At 44.2% G+C, this 21,213-nt stretch overlaps 1 protein-coding gene across 1 annotated transcript in view; it reads right to left on the bottom strand.

Moving 5' to 3' along the window:
- The window catches only part of RGS2 (regulator of G protein signaling 2), a 17,394-nt gene extending 3,197 nt beyond the window's left edge, over nt 1-14,197 (bottom strand). Inside the window, exons 1-2 of the mRNA XM_085303178.1 lie at nt 14,062-14,197; nt 11,500-11,706 (exon numbers count right to left, since the gene is read on the bottom strand). Coding sequence (XP_085159304.1) covers nt 11,500-11,706; nt 14,062-14,197 — 343 coding nt within the window. The remainder of the gene's footprint in view (nt 1-11,499; nt 11,707-14,061) is intronic.
- Between the last annotated feature and the right edge of the window lie 7,016 nt (nt 14,198-21,213).

Raw genomic sequence — 21,213 nt, 5'->3', positions numbered from 1 at the left:
AAATAAAAAAATAAAATGGGGGAGGGGGGGTAAATCCAAGCGTTTGGTGTTTGTGGTGTCCACCTCTGAGCTGGCTGGGGCTATTCATCATTTTAATAAGCTGCCTGCTCACTTTTTTATTCCTGTACAGTGTTGCCACCTACCAGTGAATTGTGCAAATTACTCCCGTACACAAAGCTGAAGGTGCGGTGACGGACTTCATCCCTGGCTTGCTGCAGAGGCTGTGTGGTCCTTCCCAGCAGTGTCCGTTTGAAGGACATTTGTGCCCAAAGAATTTGGACTTGGGAATCGTATGGGTTTTTCCTTAACCTGCCCCGCTTTTCTCCTCTTTTCTGTGAGCACGTCTTCTGTTCCATACTGCTCTACGCCATGTATTTTTCTGCTGTGAAAAGCAGAGAGACTGATTTTATCCCACCATGCTACAGCTTTCCTTGCAGTCATGTAGCTCCAAGTGCCCGATCCTCCCCAGTGGTCACCGCAGTCTGATACCCTCCCTGTCTGCAGCGTGCGCAGAGCCATGCAAAGGCGTTTTGCTATAGATGAAATGTATGGAGAAAACGAATGTCATGCAACTTGTAAGAACATTTGAATACAGATGCTTTTCAGTGCTGCTTGCTGGATGTCCTTTGCAGGATATGTTGAGGATCTGGTAGGAAAATAAAATTCCATCCTCCAAATTTTACAAAACTGCATTGCATGATTTTGGCAACAGGAACATGTAACTGTATATTTTTAACCGGGAATTGTTATGCGGGTGTTACCCTGGGGGAGCAGGCATGTGGAGATACAGGGGAGGTAAGGCTGCAAGTGGCGTGAACGYGTCTGTGTCGGGAGCCCTGTCGGTGGGAATTTGCCTAAGCCCCGTCYGGTGGTGTCAGTGCCTGTGTGATGGATGGAGTTGGGCTGACTCGCTTCTGAGCATTTCCATCCTTGCTCAGGGCAAACGTCAGGGTTGGCCGAGCTGTGCAGCTGCAAATGATTTGGGCTGGAGCCAGCAGCTGCTGAACAGCCTGTAACTTGCTGGGGGCCGGGAGCGCTGTCCGCACACGCGAGCCTCGCGGCGCACGGCCTCCCAGCCGGGGTGGGCAGGCTGCTGTGGTGTAAATCAGCTTGCTGGAAGTGCAGCCCAGGGCCTTACCCAGAGCRGAGCGGATTTTTCTCACCCAGCTGCTGCAAGGCCATGACACTTGGTATATCCTTCTCTTCTACCTGACTTGTAGTAATTTCCCTCTTTCCCCACTTTTGATACTGATTTCAAGTTTTTTTACCTTGAATTGCCTTCCGTCTTTTTGAATATTTGCTCTGGATTTAGTAGCATGGTGCTAAGTGTAACTAGCCTAGCTCTTGRTGACCTTGGGGGCTTCCTATCCATGTGTCCACTACAGAAGCTCATCAAACTCTGAAGCAGGATCTTGAAATAATGCGGACCTGGGGGCCAGGGAGACTCTGCAGGGGAGCTCGAGGAGATGAAAAGTCTGTTTTGGGGATGGGGGTAATTACTGTAGGCTTGGCAGGTGTTTGGGCTTGGCAGTAGCTGCTTGTGGAGAAAGGTTCAGAGTAGTGGGAAAATTGGGTAGTAACCGAGAGGAAGGGAAACAATCAGAGGCTCTGAGACACGAGGAAAAACGTGCCCGAGAACAGTGGAAACGAGACCTTCAAAGTTCAAGCTACAGTAAGGTTTGGTTAAGCAGTCAAGAGTTTGGGGCTTATCCATATCAAACCCAAGAACCTGCTGAAGTTCATGAAGCTTAATAAAATGCTTTCTTGATACTTCTGGAGGAGACTTGAAAGGTAGGGCTGAAATATTCCCTTGTATCTGCCAAATTGTAAAGTTGGCAGCAGCTGGTGTATGGAAAATTGCAGTGTGAATAATGTTTGTTCAAGCCTTTTTATTGCAACCCTTTTAATTGCTTCTTTCAGATACCCATAAAAATAGAAGTGCCTGTTAAGGAGGGCCATTATAAAAGTTGTAATCTTTGAACAGCGGAAAAAAACAAATAGTATTCCAGGTTAAAAAAAAAAAAAAAAAAAAAAGCTGAATATAGAACTGAGATTAGATGGCCTTAAAAAGTACTTGCTGGAGCATTCTAGCTTAAAAACTATTTAGATTAAAATCAAGTTTTATTGGCTGTATGATATTTGTATTTTTAATTTATGACTTTATTGTGCTCTTAAAGGATAAGTTTTGCTGTTTTGTCTGCAGAAGACAAACTTCACAAAATATTTTCCTGCTTCATCGTGCTGTGCGGTGTGATTTCTTTCTCTGATACTAACCTTTGCTAGAAGAAAATTACTCATTTGCATGACGAAAGATTTTTCCATTTGTGAAATAACAAAAAAGCATCMGATATCAATGTCAATGGTGTGCTGCAAAACAGGCTGCGGGGCATGCTGAGGCCTTTCTGCGGAGGGGGCTGCTGGCTTGGGGGCTTCCTGAGCAGGCAGGTTTAGATGCATCAAATGTAAATATTACCATGTTTAATCAAATTTCTAGTTTTTCAACGCAGGGATGGCAAAACGGTTCAGGATCTCAGGCTGCCCTTCCGGAGGTAGTTCAGGTTTCCCACTGTTGTTGCTCTGCCTGGGGAAGTGTTGGCCTCTCGACCCTCTCCTGCACYGCTCTGCGTTATTCGCAGTATCCGGGGAGCATCGAAAAGCCCTGGGCTGCAGCTGGAGCACGGGCTCAGGTGCGCTGGCACAGCGCGGTGCGTGATGCCCTTTAAAAACACGTGATTCCAGATGCCTGCGTCCTATAGCCCAAACCTTGCTAGCGAAGCCRGCAAGAAGTTCGCTGTTGCCTGCAACGCGGTCTGGGCTCGGGCTTGCAACGACACAAGCTCTCACCCTGGAGACGGCGCTCGCCTTCGCAGAGGCTTTCTCGAGAATGTTCTGTTCTCTCCGTGCTTATAGGGTTTCTATCAACAGCGGCGGCAGCGAGATGTGCGGAGGGCTGTAACGTATGCAGCGAACATCCAGGAGGGAAGATGAGGTTTTTTTCCATCTTGATTACGTTATGTGTTGCAATAGCTGTGTTGATTTTATCGAGTCCCTAGTGAGCGGTACTTGCTGCACAGTATTTAAATCTGTATCTGTGCTTTCCACAACGCTAGTCCTTGTTTATTCTTATTATAGAGGAGACTTGGATGATAAGAAAAACATACAAAAAAATGTCTCAAGACTTTATAGCAGAATTCCCTAAAGTCAAAGGCGGGGGGGGGGGGGTGTACTTTTATGTGGTAGTTCAAGGCATACATTAGTGTTGTTTGAAAAATGTCTTCTGCTTATTGAACCCTTATTATCTATGGCTAGCAGGAAAATAGTATTCAAAAGAAGGAATAAGATGTTGAGATGCATCTTTGTGGGCCGCATTATTTTTGCAAAATACACAGGTGTTGTCATGCATTTTCAGTGTTCCTTTTTTAATTTGCAGCTCTGCAGTCCTGGTGCTGGGTCTGTGAAATGGCTCGTTGAGGTGTCAATAGGAGAACAGCAAAAAGCACCGACGTGCTGCTTCCCGCAGCGCTGACTGAGCCTCTGCTGTTTTACCTCCACTTCAGACTGTCGCTTTTGAGGCACAGGGACCGAGAGGATTTTGCACAGAATAGCGCAGAGGTGTCTAGCTACTGGTGGAAATGGTTTGCCTCTATTACGCATTGTTAAATATTAATAATCATGCACAGCGTAGCAGGACACTGTTTTCTAGATGAATAATATAATTACCACTGTTTTTTTTTGATGTAAGAGAAAGTGTTTACTCAAAGCCTTAGTCTTATTTAATTGTTGGTTAAATTCTGCCTGTCTAGTCCCYTTTGTAACTTCAGTGGTATAAAGTGTTTTTTTAATAAGCTGCTTGAAGCCCTCTAAAGYGAAGGTGTTGCCACCTCTGACTTTGTCCCTGCAGGCTCTGCTTGCCCCAGACTGCTCCYGAGTGACTGTTGTCCTTTGCCCACTACCAGTTTCCAGCTCTAAAGCTAAACAATACAAGCCCAGGCTTATTGCAAGAAGCTGTTTCTGGATCTAAATTTAGCACTATTGTGGATTAACCCCAAGACTGGAGCAATTAAAGGTTCACCCTTCTAAATAGAAAGTAAAATATATCCTAGTGCAAATGGATCCTATTTTGCATAATGGCAAAATCCTCTGAGAAACGTATAAACTAGGCGCAGCTCTGAGCCCTCRTCATTCCCAGCCTGTAGGCACTTTGTTTTACATAGGCACCCATCTTAGTTTATAAAACTTCTAAAAATAGATGTGAAATTTATCCAGAAGAGGATTAGCTGGGACTGTATGTCTACTATAACGTTGGTGTTACGCAGGCGTTTGTCATAGTAAAACTGTAAAAAGCATGAATTCATGCAGTGAGCAGCTGGTTCTGCTGCTGTGCGCTGGCGTTTCAACGTTTTAAAGGTGAAATACTTAATAAGCRTGGGTGGGACTGGGAACGGCCGGCTCCCCAGGAGCTCTGGGTGCTGCCTGGCCGCGCCGGGGCTGCGTTACCCTCCCCGAGAAGAGGAGGGTACGTCTTTATCGTATTATCTGCGTAACGCAGTCAACACAGTCCTTTCGATGACTATTTAATCCGAGTTAATGAAACTCTCTCGAAGTGCCGAGATGGTATTAGTCAGACATCGATCTCAAAAGCGCTCGTGGATTATAAAATGCCTTTTGCAACGCATGCGGGTGGGTAGTCGGGAGCACAGCAGTGAGAATGCTGAATATTTGAGAGTAGAAAGTTTTGTACTACCTGAAAGGTTCAAGTTTTTTAAAGGAAACATTTCCTTTCRTATTGCACGATGGGGGAAGGCTTAAACAAAACTTTTTCCCAGGGTGGCCTGATCCAGAGGCTGGGTGGCACCAGCAGAGTTAGGCTAGCAATCGGAGTTTCTTCATGGAAAATAAATACACTAGCAGAAATGTAAACGTCTCAATTTTTCCTTTTTCTCATTCAGTGTCACAGTGTGGTCTTTTCTGTGGGAAGTGGGAACATAAGGAATGTCTGAGATGTGGTAACAGATGGTGACAGCTGGGAGGAGAAACCAGCCCTGCATCGTTTGAGCGAATCCACGTATTGAAGTCAGTGGAAGTTTCAGCTGAGTAAAGGCTGCCTCACGCCCTTTCTACTTAACACATCGATTAAAAACTACCCTCGAGTTTGTGGAGCTAAGCTCTCTGAAGTTAGAAAAGGCCGAAATGATGGTTTTCTGGGCAATATTGCACACCCTACCTTTAACCAGTGGCACCCTGGTCTCCTCCCGCACTGGAGGCTGGAAGACGATTGAGGAGCAGGGTGGTATCTGCCTGGCCTTGCCAAGCTGTGGAAACTCCCTCCCCGCCAGTTAAGAGCACACCAAAGTGGTCAGACTGCAGCCGGGACCGGGCTGAGGGTGCGAACTGCCTTACAGCCCGGGAGAGAGGTACCGGCCAGGCAGCCTGACCGGGTGGTCGTGTGCTCGACAGCAAGTATTCCAAAATATCCTCTCGGTCCTCAAAGTAAACCGTGTTTGCTGTAGGCTGGGACGCTGCTCTCGTTGGCTCTTAGTTCAGCGTTCAGACAGGTCTCTGGAACAGCACAGGTAACAGTTGGCTTTAGATGAATCACTGCACGTGGAAAACGATGGTCCAAACTTCTAAAAGATGTGGGTAGAGCAATGATGTTTCTCCTTGTCCTTAAACGCATGTTAAACAGGTAAAGCACTACATRAATTAGTGGAGCTGTGCTGTTATTCCAGCAGCCAGCTTAAAGGAGGTGCTGTCACTGCGGGCAACGGCAACAGGTACGTTCGCCTCAACTGTTTCCCTGGTTGATAGCTTCATTTCAGGGATGAAACAATCAGGTGCGTGCTCTGTAGTGTTAGCTGTCATCTTATGCCATCCTTTTATTAAGCTCTTTGATATCAGAATCTTTTTAAAAATGAAACAAATGGTGATTTCTTAAAATATACTTCAAAGTAGGATCCCTCAGTGCACGTATCTTTGAGCTGTGTGTTGCTCTGAGGTGTGACATGTGAATTTGAGTTCAAATTCTGGAATGCTGAACTCACTTTACAGCTAAAATGAAATGAGTGTTTAGTTGTGAGGTTTCTTAAATCAAATTGTTTTGCTTAATCATTTTGTTTTAAATAAGTTTGTTTTCTGGCAGCTTACCAACTAAAACTAATAGTTGAAGACAGAGCCAACATTCCTGACCAGGCTGGAATTTAGAAAGAACTAAGGGGACAAGATGGCTTAAAGCAACTCTTCAGGATATACTTGAACCTATCAGGAGTGAGTGTAGCAGATATATGTAAGCTGCAAAAAGGAATGGAAATAAGAACAAAAATTATTTTGAGAAATTTCTGTTATGTCCTATATCAAGATCCTTGATGGCTTTTAGAGCAATTGTTTCATGTTACACAATTCTCTGAATATCCAATGCACACCAGCAGTGGGAGAAGATTATTTCTTCAACATATTAAGGAATGATTATTCYCTTCTTGCAGACTGTACTTAATTTTCTTTATTTCAGAGAGATACCTGCGGGTGAATCAGCATACGGTAAGTGGTTAGGAAAAACTAATTTCACATCTGTAGCCAAGTCTCCCAGGAATACAGAGCACCATATGTGTAATAGTCATTAGTTCAAATAAGAGACATATATATATATATATATATATGTATATATATGTCTAAAAGCCATATTAGCAGAACACTCATAGAGGCACACTAAGTTATGAAAGAAAGAACAGTCACTAAAAACTCCTGGGACTTTGGCAGCTGGAGCACCCCAAGATTTTCCAGCATTGTTCAAATAAGCGTCCGTACTGAGGTCCTCGGTTCCCGCAGCGGCTGTTCTGAAAGCTCTTTCTCATTCTTTCCATAAGTCATTCAGAAGTTGACTCAAATTTATTCAAGCCACAGTGTTTACTGTAGCAGAGAAGAGTGGACAACAAAAAAAAATGACATGAGGTGCTTGACTCTGGAATAGCAAAAATCCTGCAACTTCTCCAAAACCGGCGCACCGATGAAGGCGGCGACGGACGGGCCCCGGGGCGCTGCTGGCGGCTGCTCGCCGCCCGCGCTTGTGAAAGCCGCCCTGCGAGGGGGGAAACGTGCGTGTTGCAACCCGCTGCCAAACTTATTTTTTGAAGAAAAGAAACATCAAATCCTCTGCTGCATGACATGGCAAAGCATTGATGTGGCTGGTGGTTTGCAGGTTGATGAGCCTTATTGTGAAGGTACCTAAGGCATCAGCCGCRCGTGGAGCGTGAGCCGTGCAATGAGGGTGGTGCTATCTGTAGGGAAAAATGACACAGATACGTTTCACTCTTCAAATTGAAATAGCTGCGCTTTGGAAAGCGATATTCAGTGACCGCGGAGGGAAAACCGCAGATGGAACAAGAAATAACACGCTCTGTCTTCCCGGTTCCTCGTGTGCCGTGTGTTTCAGGAAAGCGGTGGAATAGATTCGAGGTGCACCCTCCCGAGCGGCGAAGGCAGAGYCCTCTAGTACGCTGCCACGCTTGTGCGGTCCTCCGCTGCTGAGCTATTTTAAGTACTAGCTGTCTGCACTGAGTTCAGATACATTTGTAATCACAGCTGTAACCTCTTGACTGTTTTAAATGTTTCAAAATATGGAAAAAATAGTGTAGCTGTGGAGAAAATACTGTGTAAATTGAATATTAACTTTGTTATCATTGTTTAATAAGTAACTGCTTTTTTGTTACTGACACTGATGACTGATGTTGACAGTTTAGGATGAAACCCTTAGTGCCATGGCACACGGTGTGCTGCTGCTGGTAAGTGGGGAGAACACGGTTGCAGTCACTGCTGTGACTTTGCCTAGTTAACTTTGCTAATACAAATTTGAAATCTAAAAAATTTTAGATAATTATATCTGAGTAATATTCCTGACTTCCCTTTATATGCAGAATGTATCTTGCAGTTTTCTTATGGWTTTCATAGAGAAATGGGTGGGCTCTTGGAATCAGGCACAGGATTAACACATGAAAAACCTCTCGGGGCAAGAGGTTTGCAGCGACAGTTCTTATACAGGTGGATTGTAAGTAAATGGAGAATAAAGAAGGATGTGGCGGTAGCCCGTGTTCTCTGTGCTGCTGCTCTGCTTTTCTGGGATATTGCACAACCACTTTCTATGTGTCATATGTGCTTACTACTTTGAATATTTTTTTACTGAATCTTCTGCTTGCACCATACYACCTCATTTGCATTTATTAAAATAACTGTGGAATTGAAACAAAAGCTTATTTTGTTGCAACCAAACCCARCCAAGCTACCTTTGTCTTCTCTGCCAGCCTGCATTTACATTTATGCTGGCATGGCTAGCCTGCTCATTTTCTCTACTGATAGACTTTATTTACAGTTATATCTGAAACATCAACAGCTTTTTATTTAACTACATCCTCTTTTTTGCTTACTCAGAGATACAGTATTATTTTGGAAAAAAGAAAGCTAGAAAGCTAAAATTAGACATCTATTTCCCTTTGCATTCAGTATATCTCATCATCGTGCACAATCTGATGACACGCTCCAAGACAGAGACCAGCTCTCATCTACTGCACCTCTAAGTAACAATCCATGGCGCAGCATCAGAAAAAATTACTGCTTTTTGCTCAAGCTCTGCTGTTGCTCCTGGCTTTAACCTCTCTCTATCATCTAGCTGTTTTGGACTGCCCAGGTTTTAACTAGCAGTTCTTCCATTTTGTGGTCAGTATCATTTCATGCGCGAGTGATAGGACTGTAAGATTCCAGTCTGCAACAGATTGCAAGCTGTTAAGTTGCTTGCAACTATTGTAGTTATTTTTGTCCTCTATTTTCCTTTTTTTAAATATCACRTCCCTTCGGTCATATGTAAATTTACCATTACATGACTTGTTGGCACATTAAATGCTTCTGAGTGAGCTCGGATGTGCCCAGATGTTCCCCCCAAAGCACTGAGATGACACTGAAGATGGTTTCTTGCCCAAAGCCCCATGGCGTGCGGGGGCGGACAGAGGGAAGCAGGGCAGTGCCAGGCCTCTGGGTGCCTACGAGCATGATCCCCCCCCCCCAGCTGTAAAAAGTGGACTATAAAACTCTTCTACCTGGGCAATAAGGAGCTAAAACAGCTGACGGTGGAATATAGACTCCACTGGAGGCTGTAGAGGGAGGGTATGGTCAGATTTTCACTTGTTTTCAGAAATCTGGGAGGRATTGTTGCCTGGGAAGCACCCTGTTAGTTCTGCGGTAACAGAGGATTTTTAGATTTTTGCAGTCCCCAAAGTTTTAAGAACGTCCTGGTGATTTGCTGAATGTATTTCACCAAGTGAGAACCTCAGCTGGTCACAGAGCCCTTTTCCAAACCGAAGGGCTGTAGCRGAGCAGCGCCGGTAAGCGAGCGCAGCTCGCGTTTTGACTTGCCCTTCGTCGCTACCTTTCCAGAGAGCAGCGACCAGCTCTTTCTCGACACCAAGAACTGCAATGCTGGTTTGCTGTCTGGGAAATGAGATGAAGTTTTATCTAGTCAGAGCACTGCAGAGGTAAACCTGTGAGAGAGTCTATGCAGAGATAGCACTTACTATGAAGTTGAGATTTTTTTTTRAGATTAGTTTGGTACCGCATGACTTTTGGATCGTGGACAGCATGGTACTAAATTATGCCCATGCATTTCCTTTTCTGTGAATAGGTTATCATATTTAAGTACAGCAGCATTTAATCTCTGCATTTCTTTGTGATTAATAAGAACAAATCGTGCTCAGGGACTCTTTCCATAGGCTGCATGTAACTCAATATCTTCAGCTGTTATAACTCATTTAGTATTCTGCTGAATCCAGTTGCTGGTTTAAATGTATATATTTTTTAGAGAAACTCCTTGCAGAGCAGCCACAGGGGTGCTTCTCTACAGCAGAGCTGAATTTGGACTGAATGTTCTCGGAGTGTGGTAACCTTTTGTGCTTTTGGGAGTCACGATAATGACACGCGGAGAGAGAGAGCGAGCTTCAAGATTTTTTTTCTCAGCCAGTTCTCAGATGGGAGCCTCTCCAGAAAGGGAGCTCTGTGTGCATGGTTTACTTCATCGGAGTCACACTTTGCTCAGTCATTACACAGTTGCTTTTTTATCAGCTACCGCAATACTGTCCTTCATGGCCTTGAACGACATCCTCCACCTTCTAGGSACGCACTTCCTAAACTTCATTTTTCTGTTGTTTTCTTTATACATTTTAACCAGATTTTAGTAAGCAGTTAATTATGGATGCCTTCAGGAAACRTTGCCAGCACTGAAACTAAGACAAAAGCATTAGCAAGTAGCTACTGTTCGTTGCTTAATTTTCACCATTTTRGAATATCATGCGCAGAACCATTTGGAAGATGCGGAGAAGGTGAGCCTGGCACRTTGTTTCGTGCCTCGATGCATAGGCCCTTACAGCGCGTGGTGTTAGCTCTTCCCGGGAGCAGGCTGGGATGTTGKTGGTGGTGGACAGCAGGGCTGTAAGTAGGGACCTTAGGACAGTTGTGAACTGGGCTTGCCTAGCAGGAGCAAAGAGAAGGTGGAAAATACAGCGATCAAAGGGGTGAAACACCTGCCTTGCAAAAGGGACTGGAAAGGCTTGCGTGCTTCAGTCCCGTTTTTGCAGGCAGGCAGCTGAGGGAGGGTATGGTTGAGGTTTACGAGTCTCGAGGGAGCTGGAGGGTTTGAGCACAGAATTATTATTCACGGAGTCTCGCACRCTAGAGCGAGGCAGCTGCTTGATAAAAGTGACAGGAGGTCTGCTTGAAACAGGTAGAAGCAAACACGCCTTCCCCCAGCAGGCAGCGCGGTGCTGGGCCTCGCTGCCGCGGGAGGCGGTGGAGAGAGACGGTCCGYGGGCTCAGGAAGGGAGGACAAGGACAAGGTCACGGACCACGGACGCACGAACGCACGCCGTGAAGGACCAGGACCCTCGGACATCCCCCGTGTAACAACTGCGGCTACTGGGGGGCTCTGGGGGAAGGGGCTGAGGAAGTGGCTGGTTTCTTGGTTTCCAGCATAGCTGCTCTGTCACCACCCCGAGACAGGTGACCGGGCGAAGCGAGGCATCAGCGTGACCCCCCGGGGCCTTTCTTAACGCCCTTATGAGTTTTAGTTATTGCTCAGACAACTGCAGAATTAGGATTTAAAGCACTTTTACCCTCCACAAAAACCTACAGTTAAGGCCCTTGTGTGTGCTCAAGATTTTGCCAGACTTGGGCCTTATACTTTATTTGGTTAAACAGTATCRCGAGCATTTACAGGGCTATATAAATAATCACTTTCAGTTAGAGCTGTCAGCTGAGCCAAACGAGCGATCTGAAGTGCCAAGGACTTAGAACATCTCTTTCTAATTTTACCCTGGCTCAGACTGTGTTTAGAAGACGAGGTGTAGATAAAATCAGATAAGCAAAATTATTTAGTGTTTTGTCACTTGTAAAATGATCTTACTTAAATGATCAGTTAAAAATACGTGAGAAAAATACGTTAATGTGTTACAAGAAACAAAACCCTACCTAAGCGGCTAGAGTACGGGGCTGGTTTAACGATGGGCGAGAGGAGGTTACAAGCGGTCCACGGCGAGTGTTTGCGGAGATGCCGCTTGTGGTGGCTCGAGCTGGTCGAGAACTGGGATCCCAGGCGAGAAAAAAGCTCGAGCTCACGGAGATCCTGCCCGCAGAGGGAGCGGACCTTCGCGCGTCGTACTGGCAGAGGCCGATTAGCTGGAAGACGGGCGTAAGCACATGAATGACTACGCTGAGCGCTGGAGCTGTCTGGAGGTTTTCCGGCTGAGCGGTTTTGTTAGAAAACGCTGATCCTCCCAACCGAAAGTCCTTTGCTGGAATCGGTAATACCAGCGAGACGACCGTTTGTGCCGCTTCCAGGCTGCTCCCGCGCTTCAGCAGGCTCTTTGGCGGGCGGCCGGGCAGGCGCTGCCGCAGCGGGCTCCTCGCCTCCTCCTCCGCTGGACCCACAGCGCTTCGTGGCTCCTCTGGGCACCCAGCGCCAGGGACCGTGGCTGCCCTCGCACCCCRTCAGCTGACTATGTTGGATGTCCAACGCTACTGTTCCAGATTATATTTCTTCGTATGTTTGAAATATTTCACAGGTTGGACAGAAACACTTCCAGGCAGCTCTATTAATACGCAAAGACCCTAGAGGCAAGAAACTTAGATAAAATACAAGAGATTTATTTTATTTCTGTGAGAAAAAGAAAAGTCAACAGGCTCCTGGCTATTCATTTTTAGACTCTTCAGAGTCTTGCTGAATTCTTTCCAGTTTATTCTGGGCCATTCCTCCCCTTAGTAAGAAAAAAATACATAGTGGCGTGAGGGCATGCACTGAGCTTCACCCTTACTTAATTTGTTCATGRAGTAGAACGAAGGATGTTGAGACAGGTTCATACGCACAGAAGCGTATTAGTGGGTTTCCCAGCTGCTGGCATACATCAAATCTAATGCTGAAAATTACTTTTAGGGGGAAAATAGAAACAAAAGGAGAGAGAGGGGGACAGAGACGGGAAGGGAAAGCTCTTAGTGGTCAGCCGTGGGGAGCCTCCTTCCCAAGTGTCCTCTCCAGCGCAGCACACGGTCCCGCCACAATTCCTTGCCAATAGTAATTATATGTTTTTCATCAGGAGCTGCTCAAACTCTGTACTGGTCAGTCCTGCTTACGATCCCATTAGCGCTGGGTAGAGCAGGCTTTGGTTGGGGCAGGCGCTGCAGTGCTGATGTTGTTTAACCTTGTACGCGCATATTATTGGGTCCCTAGCGTAAACCAACAGCTACAACCGAAGGATAGGAAAAAAGAAGAAGAAGGGGTGAGCCCTGCACCAGCGGCAATCGTTTCCCATGAGAACCTGCCATAATGGTAATATTGGGAGTTGCAGGGGCAAGACTGTGCGAACAACAGCAGAAGAGCAAAGCAAAAACCCCTGCCACACAGAGCATCCCGGGCGAGAGGCTGCAGAGCTGCGAGGGAGAGGAAGGCTACAGCACCACAGATGGAAAGAAAGCCCTTGGCATCACTAACAGGTGCCGTGCAACAGACTTATATTTTCTCTCTTTGACAAGTACTTGGAGCTCTGTGCATAATCAATTTATTACTTCTTTTCAAGCACTCCTTTCAAAATTCAGAGGATCTTGCCTGCCTACAAGATCCTTATGTTTTGATGATTTCGTATTAATTTGGTAGCTCCTCAACAGAGTATACAACCGACTATTTTTATTTCTTTGCTACCTTGAATGTAGCTGGAACCACAGACAGGAACAAATAACTGTGTATGTTCCTCTTCATCACAAAACAATCCTTTATTTCGCTGTGATTTCTTTAGACATCATAAACTGTTAGACTTGTTGGGTGGTTTAGTTGGTCTCATCTCTGAGATTTTTAACTTACCAATTTAAAGTGGTGCCTTCATGAAGGTAAGACAAATATTGCCATTACTAATATCACTGCCCAAGTGATTTGTAACTTGATCATATTCTCCATGGGGGCAAATTTCTTCAGAAATTTTATACACTTATCACTTYGGCTCTGTGGTGTACAGGTTTTCCTGTAGAAGAGAGACTTATTCTGTGTTTTGTAATTTCTGTCTTTGTGTCACGGGTGTTGAGACTTTTCAATATACAAGGCAGTAAAAATGTTCAGCTCAGCAAGTTGTATTCCAGGAAGAAAAGTCAACCGTGGACTGGTCCTCCCAGAAACTGGGACAAGATATTACCTCAAGCAGAAGTGGAGAAGTGACTCATGCTTGTTCATCAAAACATAAGGACTAACTTACTCTAATGGTGGGAAATTTGAATCAGTTCTTTTCTTTTCTGCATGAAAATTACTGTAAGAATAAGGAAGGCAGGAAGAAGAAAAATGGGGCTACTGCTAGAAAATTAATTATTGCAAAAGAGAAAAACTATGCTTAAAGGATGATAATTGTTATGTGAAGGAATAAACATTAATGATTTTAAACAGGAGCTGTTTCAATCTCTATAGCTCCCAGATGTTCCTGCTGGCAGAGGCCCACTGTCCTTCAGCTCATCGGTTGTGTTCCCTCCAAAGGGCCTGAAATGGTTTGGTTTCACCTTGCAGCTGAACAGACAAAGCGGTGATTTGCTTCTGAAAGGCATGGTCCTGCTCCTGGTCCTCCWCGGGCTGGTCTAGCCCCTGCGTGGCCTCCGGGTGCAGTTCAGCTGCCTCTTCCACTGCAGAACAAGTCATTTTTCACTTGCCCAGTCTCACTAGATTGGACGTGGGGGGAAGCAGCAGGAAGAGGGTGAGGGGGAACCTCCCGCCAGTGTCAGTGCTTCTCGCCCGCTCTGCTGGCCTAGCTGCCAGGAGCGACGTCCTCAGCAGCTGGAGATCGCTCCTTTATTCCCAAGCGGATCCTACGCCTGGAGTTTGGGACGCTACAGGATTGTCTTAGGGATATAAGCTAAGGAGGAAAAGATACTTTTGTTGTGAAAGTCAAACTCCAGAATATTCCACTCAATTCCTGCCCCTTGTCAATATTTGCACTGTTTAAATGGCTTGTCTACATTTTGGGTGACTGTAGGAAACTCAAACCACTTTGCTTCTTTCAAGGAAAGATCCAGATATTTRTAAAAGTAAAGTTATGAAGACAGTATTTCCTTTTCTCCACACCAGGCCTGTTTTGTGGATCCAAAGGYTTCTCCTTTTTAATGATGAATCGGTGAAATAAGAATGGAGCCTGTTCATTAGAAACGAGGATTATAACAATGAGAAAAACAGGGCTGGGTTGAAAGAGTGGAGATGGGCCCATGGCACTGTGTTTAATCTGCAGCCGGGTCATGTCTTTCACTTGCATTTCCTTTGGACTCTGTAATTGCTAAAAAATCCAGCACAGCAGCTAGATTAAGTAAGACTTTATATATATATATATATATATATATATATTTTTTTTCCTATGAAACATTTAATTTTAAACCTGAATTGATGGCAGTAGAGAAGCATGTTGTTATTCCTTTCCTTCTCGAGGAGAACACACTAGTCTTTCCCTCTTCCTGATCAGGAGAATTCAACAAGGATAAACATGTCATTAAATGCTTTTTTTTTCCTTTTGTATCGTATACACTAGTAAAATATACTCAGCGCTGTTCAGCGTACTTGTGAAATGGCCAGGTTTTAATCTTTAAATAAAAAAAAAAATGCCTGTGCTTTCCAATTTATTTGTTCTATTTCTTGACCTTTTTAAGATAACAAACTAGCTCTCAAGAAGAAAAGAACACGTGAAAAACATTATGGCAGGAGTCCCGGTGCAGTGCAGCCTATACAGCTGTTCAAAGAACGGCCGCCAGCGTTAGGCTARAGCTAAAGAGAGGGCTCAGAAAAGGAGGCTTGAAGGCACCTTTTTAATGACCACTGCCAGCCAGCAGAGCTGCAACAGGGCAGGGGTTGGTGAAGACTCGGGATGGATTTCAGGTCACAGATAGGGACAGGGTTGGAGTTAGASTTTGTGAATATTATTGCTGGATTTTTGGATGACTCGAAAGCTTGGATAACAGGCTTCAATAAATACTGAATGTTTTTGGTATATGTATTGTATGGGCTGTCTCGATGGGCTAAATAGCGGAGTCAGGATTGTGGAGAGGTTTCCAAAAACAGGTGTTTTAACAGGTGCCACCTTTTTGATGGTTCCTGATCTGTAGTTGCAATGAGGCCTGATACGGTCACGTTTCAGTGACAGAGGCTTAGCTTTAGTATGGCAGGGTGTTGTTATGGGGAGCGCCCAGCAAGTTCGCTTTGGGATTGCTTTAAAAAAAAAGTTTTTAGCAATCCATTTCTGCAGTGAAGATTCCAGCTCTGAGGGAAAGGAGAGGCACAAGCTCCAAGGGCAGGAACGTCTCACATTTTCAGAATGTACTCCAGAGAGAGTATTAGCATTATTTTGCTTTACACATTCCAAAATCGAAGGAAAGAAAAGCAGTTTCACTACAAGAACACTACTATGTTAAAATAATCCAATCTCTCCTTGAAAAAGGGAAAAATGAACTCCCTAGTACAGTGCTGGCTTTGAAGGCAGCTTATATTAAGAATCCTGGCTCTTGCAGCGCAATACCAAAAACATCAACTTTCTCAGGGGCAGAGCTGGAGCTGAAAAGGACGAGAAAGGGGATTTGCCAGAACTTGTTTSTCAGCACAGATTCTTTTTTGGATTGCTAGAAAGAAGCAAGCACAATAGAAGAAGCAAGTGCTGCCCTATCTTCCTTTTCCCCAAATATATTCTAGAGAATGGTCCCAGGATAGCCCTCCTCTGAGCTCGCGATGGACGAGCTCGTGCCTCTCCAGGCCCTCTCCAGCAATAAGAGCATTTCTGGAACTGGAATAAGACAATCTCCATTTCTGCAATTTTTTATTATTAGAAATAGATTGTTAAAAGAGCAGCTCAAAACCAGATCTGCTCCCCAGCGTGGTGTGGAAGTGCTAGTCTGACAGTGGTGGGGAAACGAAAGTCATAACAATACGCTCAAGATTCAGGGATTTTTGCTTATGAATTTTGAAAAGGGAAGAGGTGCCTCAGAAGGTAAATAATCTCAGCTCTTTGCAGATATGCTCATAAGGAAAGTTTTTAATGCCTGTGAGAGCATAAACAGAGCTGTATCGCTTGGTTTCTAATGACTACATATTTTGGCTTGGGTTGGTAGTATAAATATTGGCGTTTTTGTTGGTCTCCCATAAATAGATGCCTCAGGGATGCTGAAATTCCAAAAAAATCATTATTTCTTCATGTGTTATTTATCTTGCAAGGCTACTGGGGCTTCATTTGTATTCCCTAGTGTCGCGTAACTCGCAGCCAGAGCTACTGTGTTGTGCAGCTTTGCTCCTAGGGGAACCGGCCCACGGTGCTAAGGCTGGTTAGGGGCCTGGCAGGACCCTCTCCTAGACCTGGCTTGCACCAGCTGGTCGAGAACYGGGATCCCAGGCGAAAAAAAAGCACGATTCAACATCCCAGCAACTCTGGGCAGCCGTGTTCTGATTTGGTTCCTGTTTTCTTATGGCTGTACCTTTTTATTCCCCAGTCTGCAATTTTCATGGTGTTAGCGGCTGCTTGSGCTAAAGCAGAGCTGCCCAGGAGCCTGTTAGACGTTACTTCTCTTTTATGGCCTGCCTGTGCATACTGTGAACCCCCCTCGAGCCTTTCTTTTTGTGTCTTCTTGTCTCAAAAACCCCCTGGAGAACCTGTAGAGCACTTCTCCTCCTCCCTGCTTAGCCAGYGCTGAGGTCACTTTAAAGCTACTATTGCTCTCTTTTTCCTGTTGTTTAGCAGAATTTGTACCACGTTAAAATATTCTTYCTTTAGCCATTAAAAAAAATCTATAAAATGAAGAGTGTGGGGAAGGACAAGAGTGCATGTTTTGGGCAACTTCAAGTCCTTTAATGTATTAATATCCTCTCTGAAAGTATTGTCTTTAATCTYTCTATAGGAGAAGGGCAGAGGAAGGAAAAGACTTCTGATCTGATAGGTAAGGAATCAAAAAATGTGTTCAGAAAATTATCCTTATTTGCCAATATATGCAAATGTGAACATCATGCTTGTAGCTTGAACAGAGCGCCCCCCAAAATGATCATTGTCACAGAGATACTGAGCCACTGCATGCAAGCTGTTCTCAGATTTGTTTTGATGACTGTAATGAACTTATTCTGGAGTGACTGCATTATTCTAACAGTGCTATAAGCTGTAGTCATTGTTTTATTGCTATTATATTGTTCATGGAGCCAGAAAAGCAATGTGCTTACTCCCTTAATGTTCAGAGAATGAATCAGGAGACGTGTTTAACCCATACGACATAACATTTTTTTTCCTGTTGGYGGTTTCTTGGTTTTACCTTGCTAATCACGATGTAAACATTTGACATATTTTCAGGTAAACTGATCTGAGCTGTCTTGCGTTGCATAAAATAACATTTTTCCTTATTGGTCAAAGTGTTTATTTAGGCCTCAGTTCATAGGAATGAGGCTGAAAGTCTTTCATACAAAAAAAAACCCGTCAGCGTTTCCTGTGACGTCCTTTAGCACACTAATGTTAACTAATGACTAGCTTTCCTAACAAACTGATGGCAGAACCATGGAAGCGCTGCAGTTGTTTTGCAACAGCAGGATTGCACTGGAGTCAGTGAAATCTGGTGTAAGAACAGAGTCTTCCTTCCCATCTGCTCTGCTGCAGGGACAGGTCAGCTGCCAGCACCTGTGCATCTGCTGGTCCGGCAGGATTTGCAGCCTACCATATTAAAATAAACTGAAATTGGTGCAGTTGACTGTGGAGACTCAGCAGCTGTTTCATTATCRGCTGAATCATCCCTGCAACAGAGATGGAAATCTCAAAAGAATGGGGTGGCTGCCTGCATATGAACTATCCCTTTCTCTAATAGGGACGTATCTCCATTAACTCCATTAACATAATTAAGTGTGAGAAMACGACTGCAAAACAGATGAATGGTAATGGAGAAATGTGAGGGGAGAAGAAAGAGAAAGAGCCACTGAGAAGGTCAAGAAGCAGATATTGGTAAGGACATGAAAGGTATCTCACGCACTGCAGAATGCCATGACTTCTTGTTTTCAAATGTGTGCGTGTTTAGAGGGGAGCAGGAAACTGAAGGCAAGTTCGGGAAGGCCAAATCTAGAAGACAGTTCCTTTAGGGATGAGATGGTTATTTTTTTTTAAGATGTCTATATTTACAGCAGTGGTTCGCTACGTAGCACTGAAACACACATTGTCAAACGAAGGCAACTCTTCCCTTAGGAAGAGTGTGCTCTTGCAAAGCACTTTCTGTTTTCTCTTAGCAGAAACATTTTTTCCATCTGCTGGGTAGGGAAAGGTAAGCTAAAGAATAGGTACAGTGTTTGTGAATTACACCAAATACAGTACTGAAAATTGGATTAATAGTTGACTTGGATAAAAGATAAGCAGGAAAAGATATACAAAATTCGGTTTGCCAGCCTTCWGCGGTTTGGATGATCCCCACTGCACACGAGATGGTGTATAATCTGTTAAGCCGAGCCGGAACTCTGCAGTAAATCTGAACACACGACAGTACATAACTGGATGTACTGAGCCGAGAATTTTATGAAAAATGGTTTCATGTTCTATTGCAGGTTCAGACTGTTTCCTAGCTTGATGCTAGGATGTAGTCAACAAGGTGCTTTTTAAGGACTAATAGGATTTGGAAAGAATATGTTTGTGTAGGTATCAGTTGTATATTTTGTTCTATCCTTTTTTCTCTAAACTGATACTAAGGATGGGCCATAATGACTGAAAGCTAATACACCAGCTTTTGAACAAAACTATAGTAATCTTTGGTAAGATGTATGGTAGCAATTGCATTTAAAGAAAAAAATCACAGAGGTGCTTTGCAACCACGTCATTACAAATCARTACCACCACTTAGCAGTGTGCACAAATGGCTATTTAACTGCCAAACTCCAGTTGTTCAGAAATGGGCTTCTCTTGGTAAAACATTTTGTTATGTTACTTTGTGAGGTAGTTATCTGTTACTAATTTGAGGCTGCCTGCACTTTTCACTGCCTCCCAAACTTAAGCTTCCAGCTCTTCATTTAAGCATGCAAATAAATGGCTTGAGTTTCAGAAAGGGCAGAGCTACCAAGTGTATAATCCAAACCTTGCTCAGTTGTCATTCAAGCTTCTAAACCAAATGTCATGGGAGCTACTCAACTGCAGATCACATAACTATGTGCATAAGCACAGACAAGAATTTAACTTTTGACACCTGGGTTTTGCAGAATTTTGGCCCAGGTCTCCTAAAAGGCAATGTACAAGCCATTACTTTTCTTCTCCAAGGAATAACTGTAATAGCTATCCTATGATGTATGTTCTACTGAGAAAATAAGGGCAGGCTTGGATCATCATATTTTAATCCCTCCCTCTGTATTTCCTCTGAAATCAGAAGGAATTAGACCAAGTGGCTGCCCTAGGTCCATCTTTACTGGAAGTTCATGCTGAATTAATTGGCAGAGCCTGTAGTGCTTTTCTACATTTGCTAATAATGATTCCAAATCAGCATAAAAGCAACCTAGTGATTGCAGATGTTCGGTTGCTTAAAAAGAGGCCACCATAGTGAAGAAATATTAGGAAAAATATGCAATACTTTTGGAGTGAGATACTCACATTATCTAAAATTAGCCATCTGAATGACCTGGGTCAGGATGGCCCAGCTTGGAACAACTAGTAGTCCCTTCCCTAATGCAGATAATGGTTTAATAGCTCATTTGATACCTCCTGATTACAGCTTTGGATCCCTATTGGTTTGGGGTAGCCTTAAATGGTAAACAGGTGATGTGGTAACTGCTGTTTCAGCAATTAATGGCAATTATATAGAGATTTTAAAGGTTCAGGAGGTTTTGAGTGGAGGTGGAGAGAGAAGTTTTGGGAAGAATGGTGAGAAGATGTTTTGTAAATTTAAGGGTGAAGAGTTAATTTTGTTGGAGGTATTCACATAAAACGTGTAACTGACTGATCTAGGAAGCAAAAACTACACTGAACTACCTRTGTAATCTGCTAGCAAGACTCTCGTACCAAAGCACCTGGACAATTGCAGCYAAAGKATTCATCCAACATGCTTCTCCAAGTGCAACCTGCAGGTAAGTTCAGTAATATTCTAGTTTGGTGAATTTAAGTAAACAAGTTTCTCATATTGAATAATCACTCATTTTTTAGATACTTGTGCTTTATTATGAGTTTCCTGCAATGTGCGTTTGAAACCTTTTCAGGCAGAGGGAGGAATGTGGCCAGAATTTGCTACCTCTTTTACTACCAATAGTCAGCTGTGTGTTAACATGAAAACTATGAAGTCTGCTCAGCCCACTGAAAGGACAAAGTTTAGAGCAGTGAAGTCTGAATAAAGACTGTGATGTTGTATTTGAAGTATTGCRGTGCCTGGAAGTTGTTTCTCGGGGGAAACTTGTACTTGTTTGCAGGCAGAGCTGGGATGGCTTTGCTCATGTGCTAGGCTGTTGGGAAGGGGCACTGCGGTGGCTGTTTTGGGCTTGGTGGGACCTGCCTGGAAGGTTGGCAGTCTCGCTCTGTGGCTCTTGCTGTGCAGCTTGCAAACATCTTGAAGCACAGGCAAGAGTTTGTGTTTGGTTTGGTAATGGGCCAAGCCAGCTTGCTTCTGCTTGCAGGGTGTCCTGCCTTGTAGGTTCAATACAAGGCTAAGGTCTRTCAGGCCAGAGTGTGCAACAGACTTTGCATCTTTTATCAG

This window comes from Rhea americana, unplaced genomic scaffold (genome assembly GCF_003343005.1).
Source record: "Rhea americana isolate MKP2758 unplaced genomic scaffold, rheAme1 scaffold_198, whole genome shotgun sequence".
Classification (NCBI taxonomy): Eukaryota; Metazoa; Chordata; class Aves; order Rheiformes; family Rheidae; genus Rhea; species Rhea americana.
The sequence above is the reverse complement of the archived record's forward strand: the minus strand, read 5'-3'. Positions and strand labels throughout refer to the sequence as shown.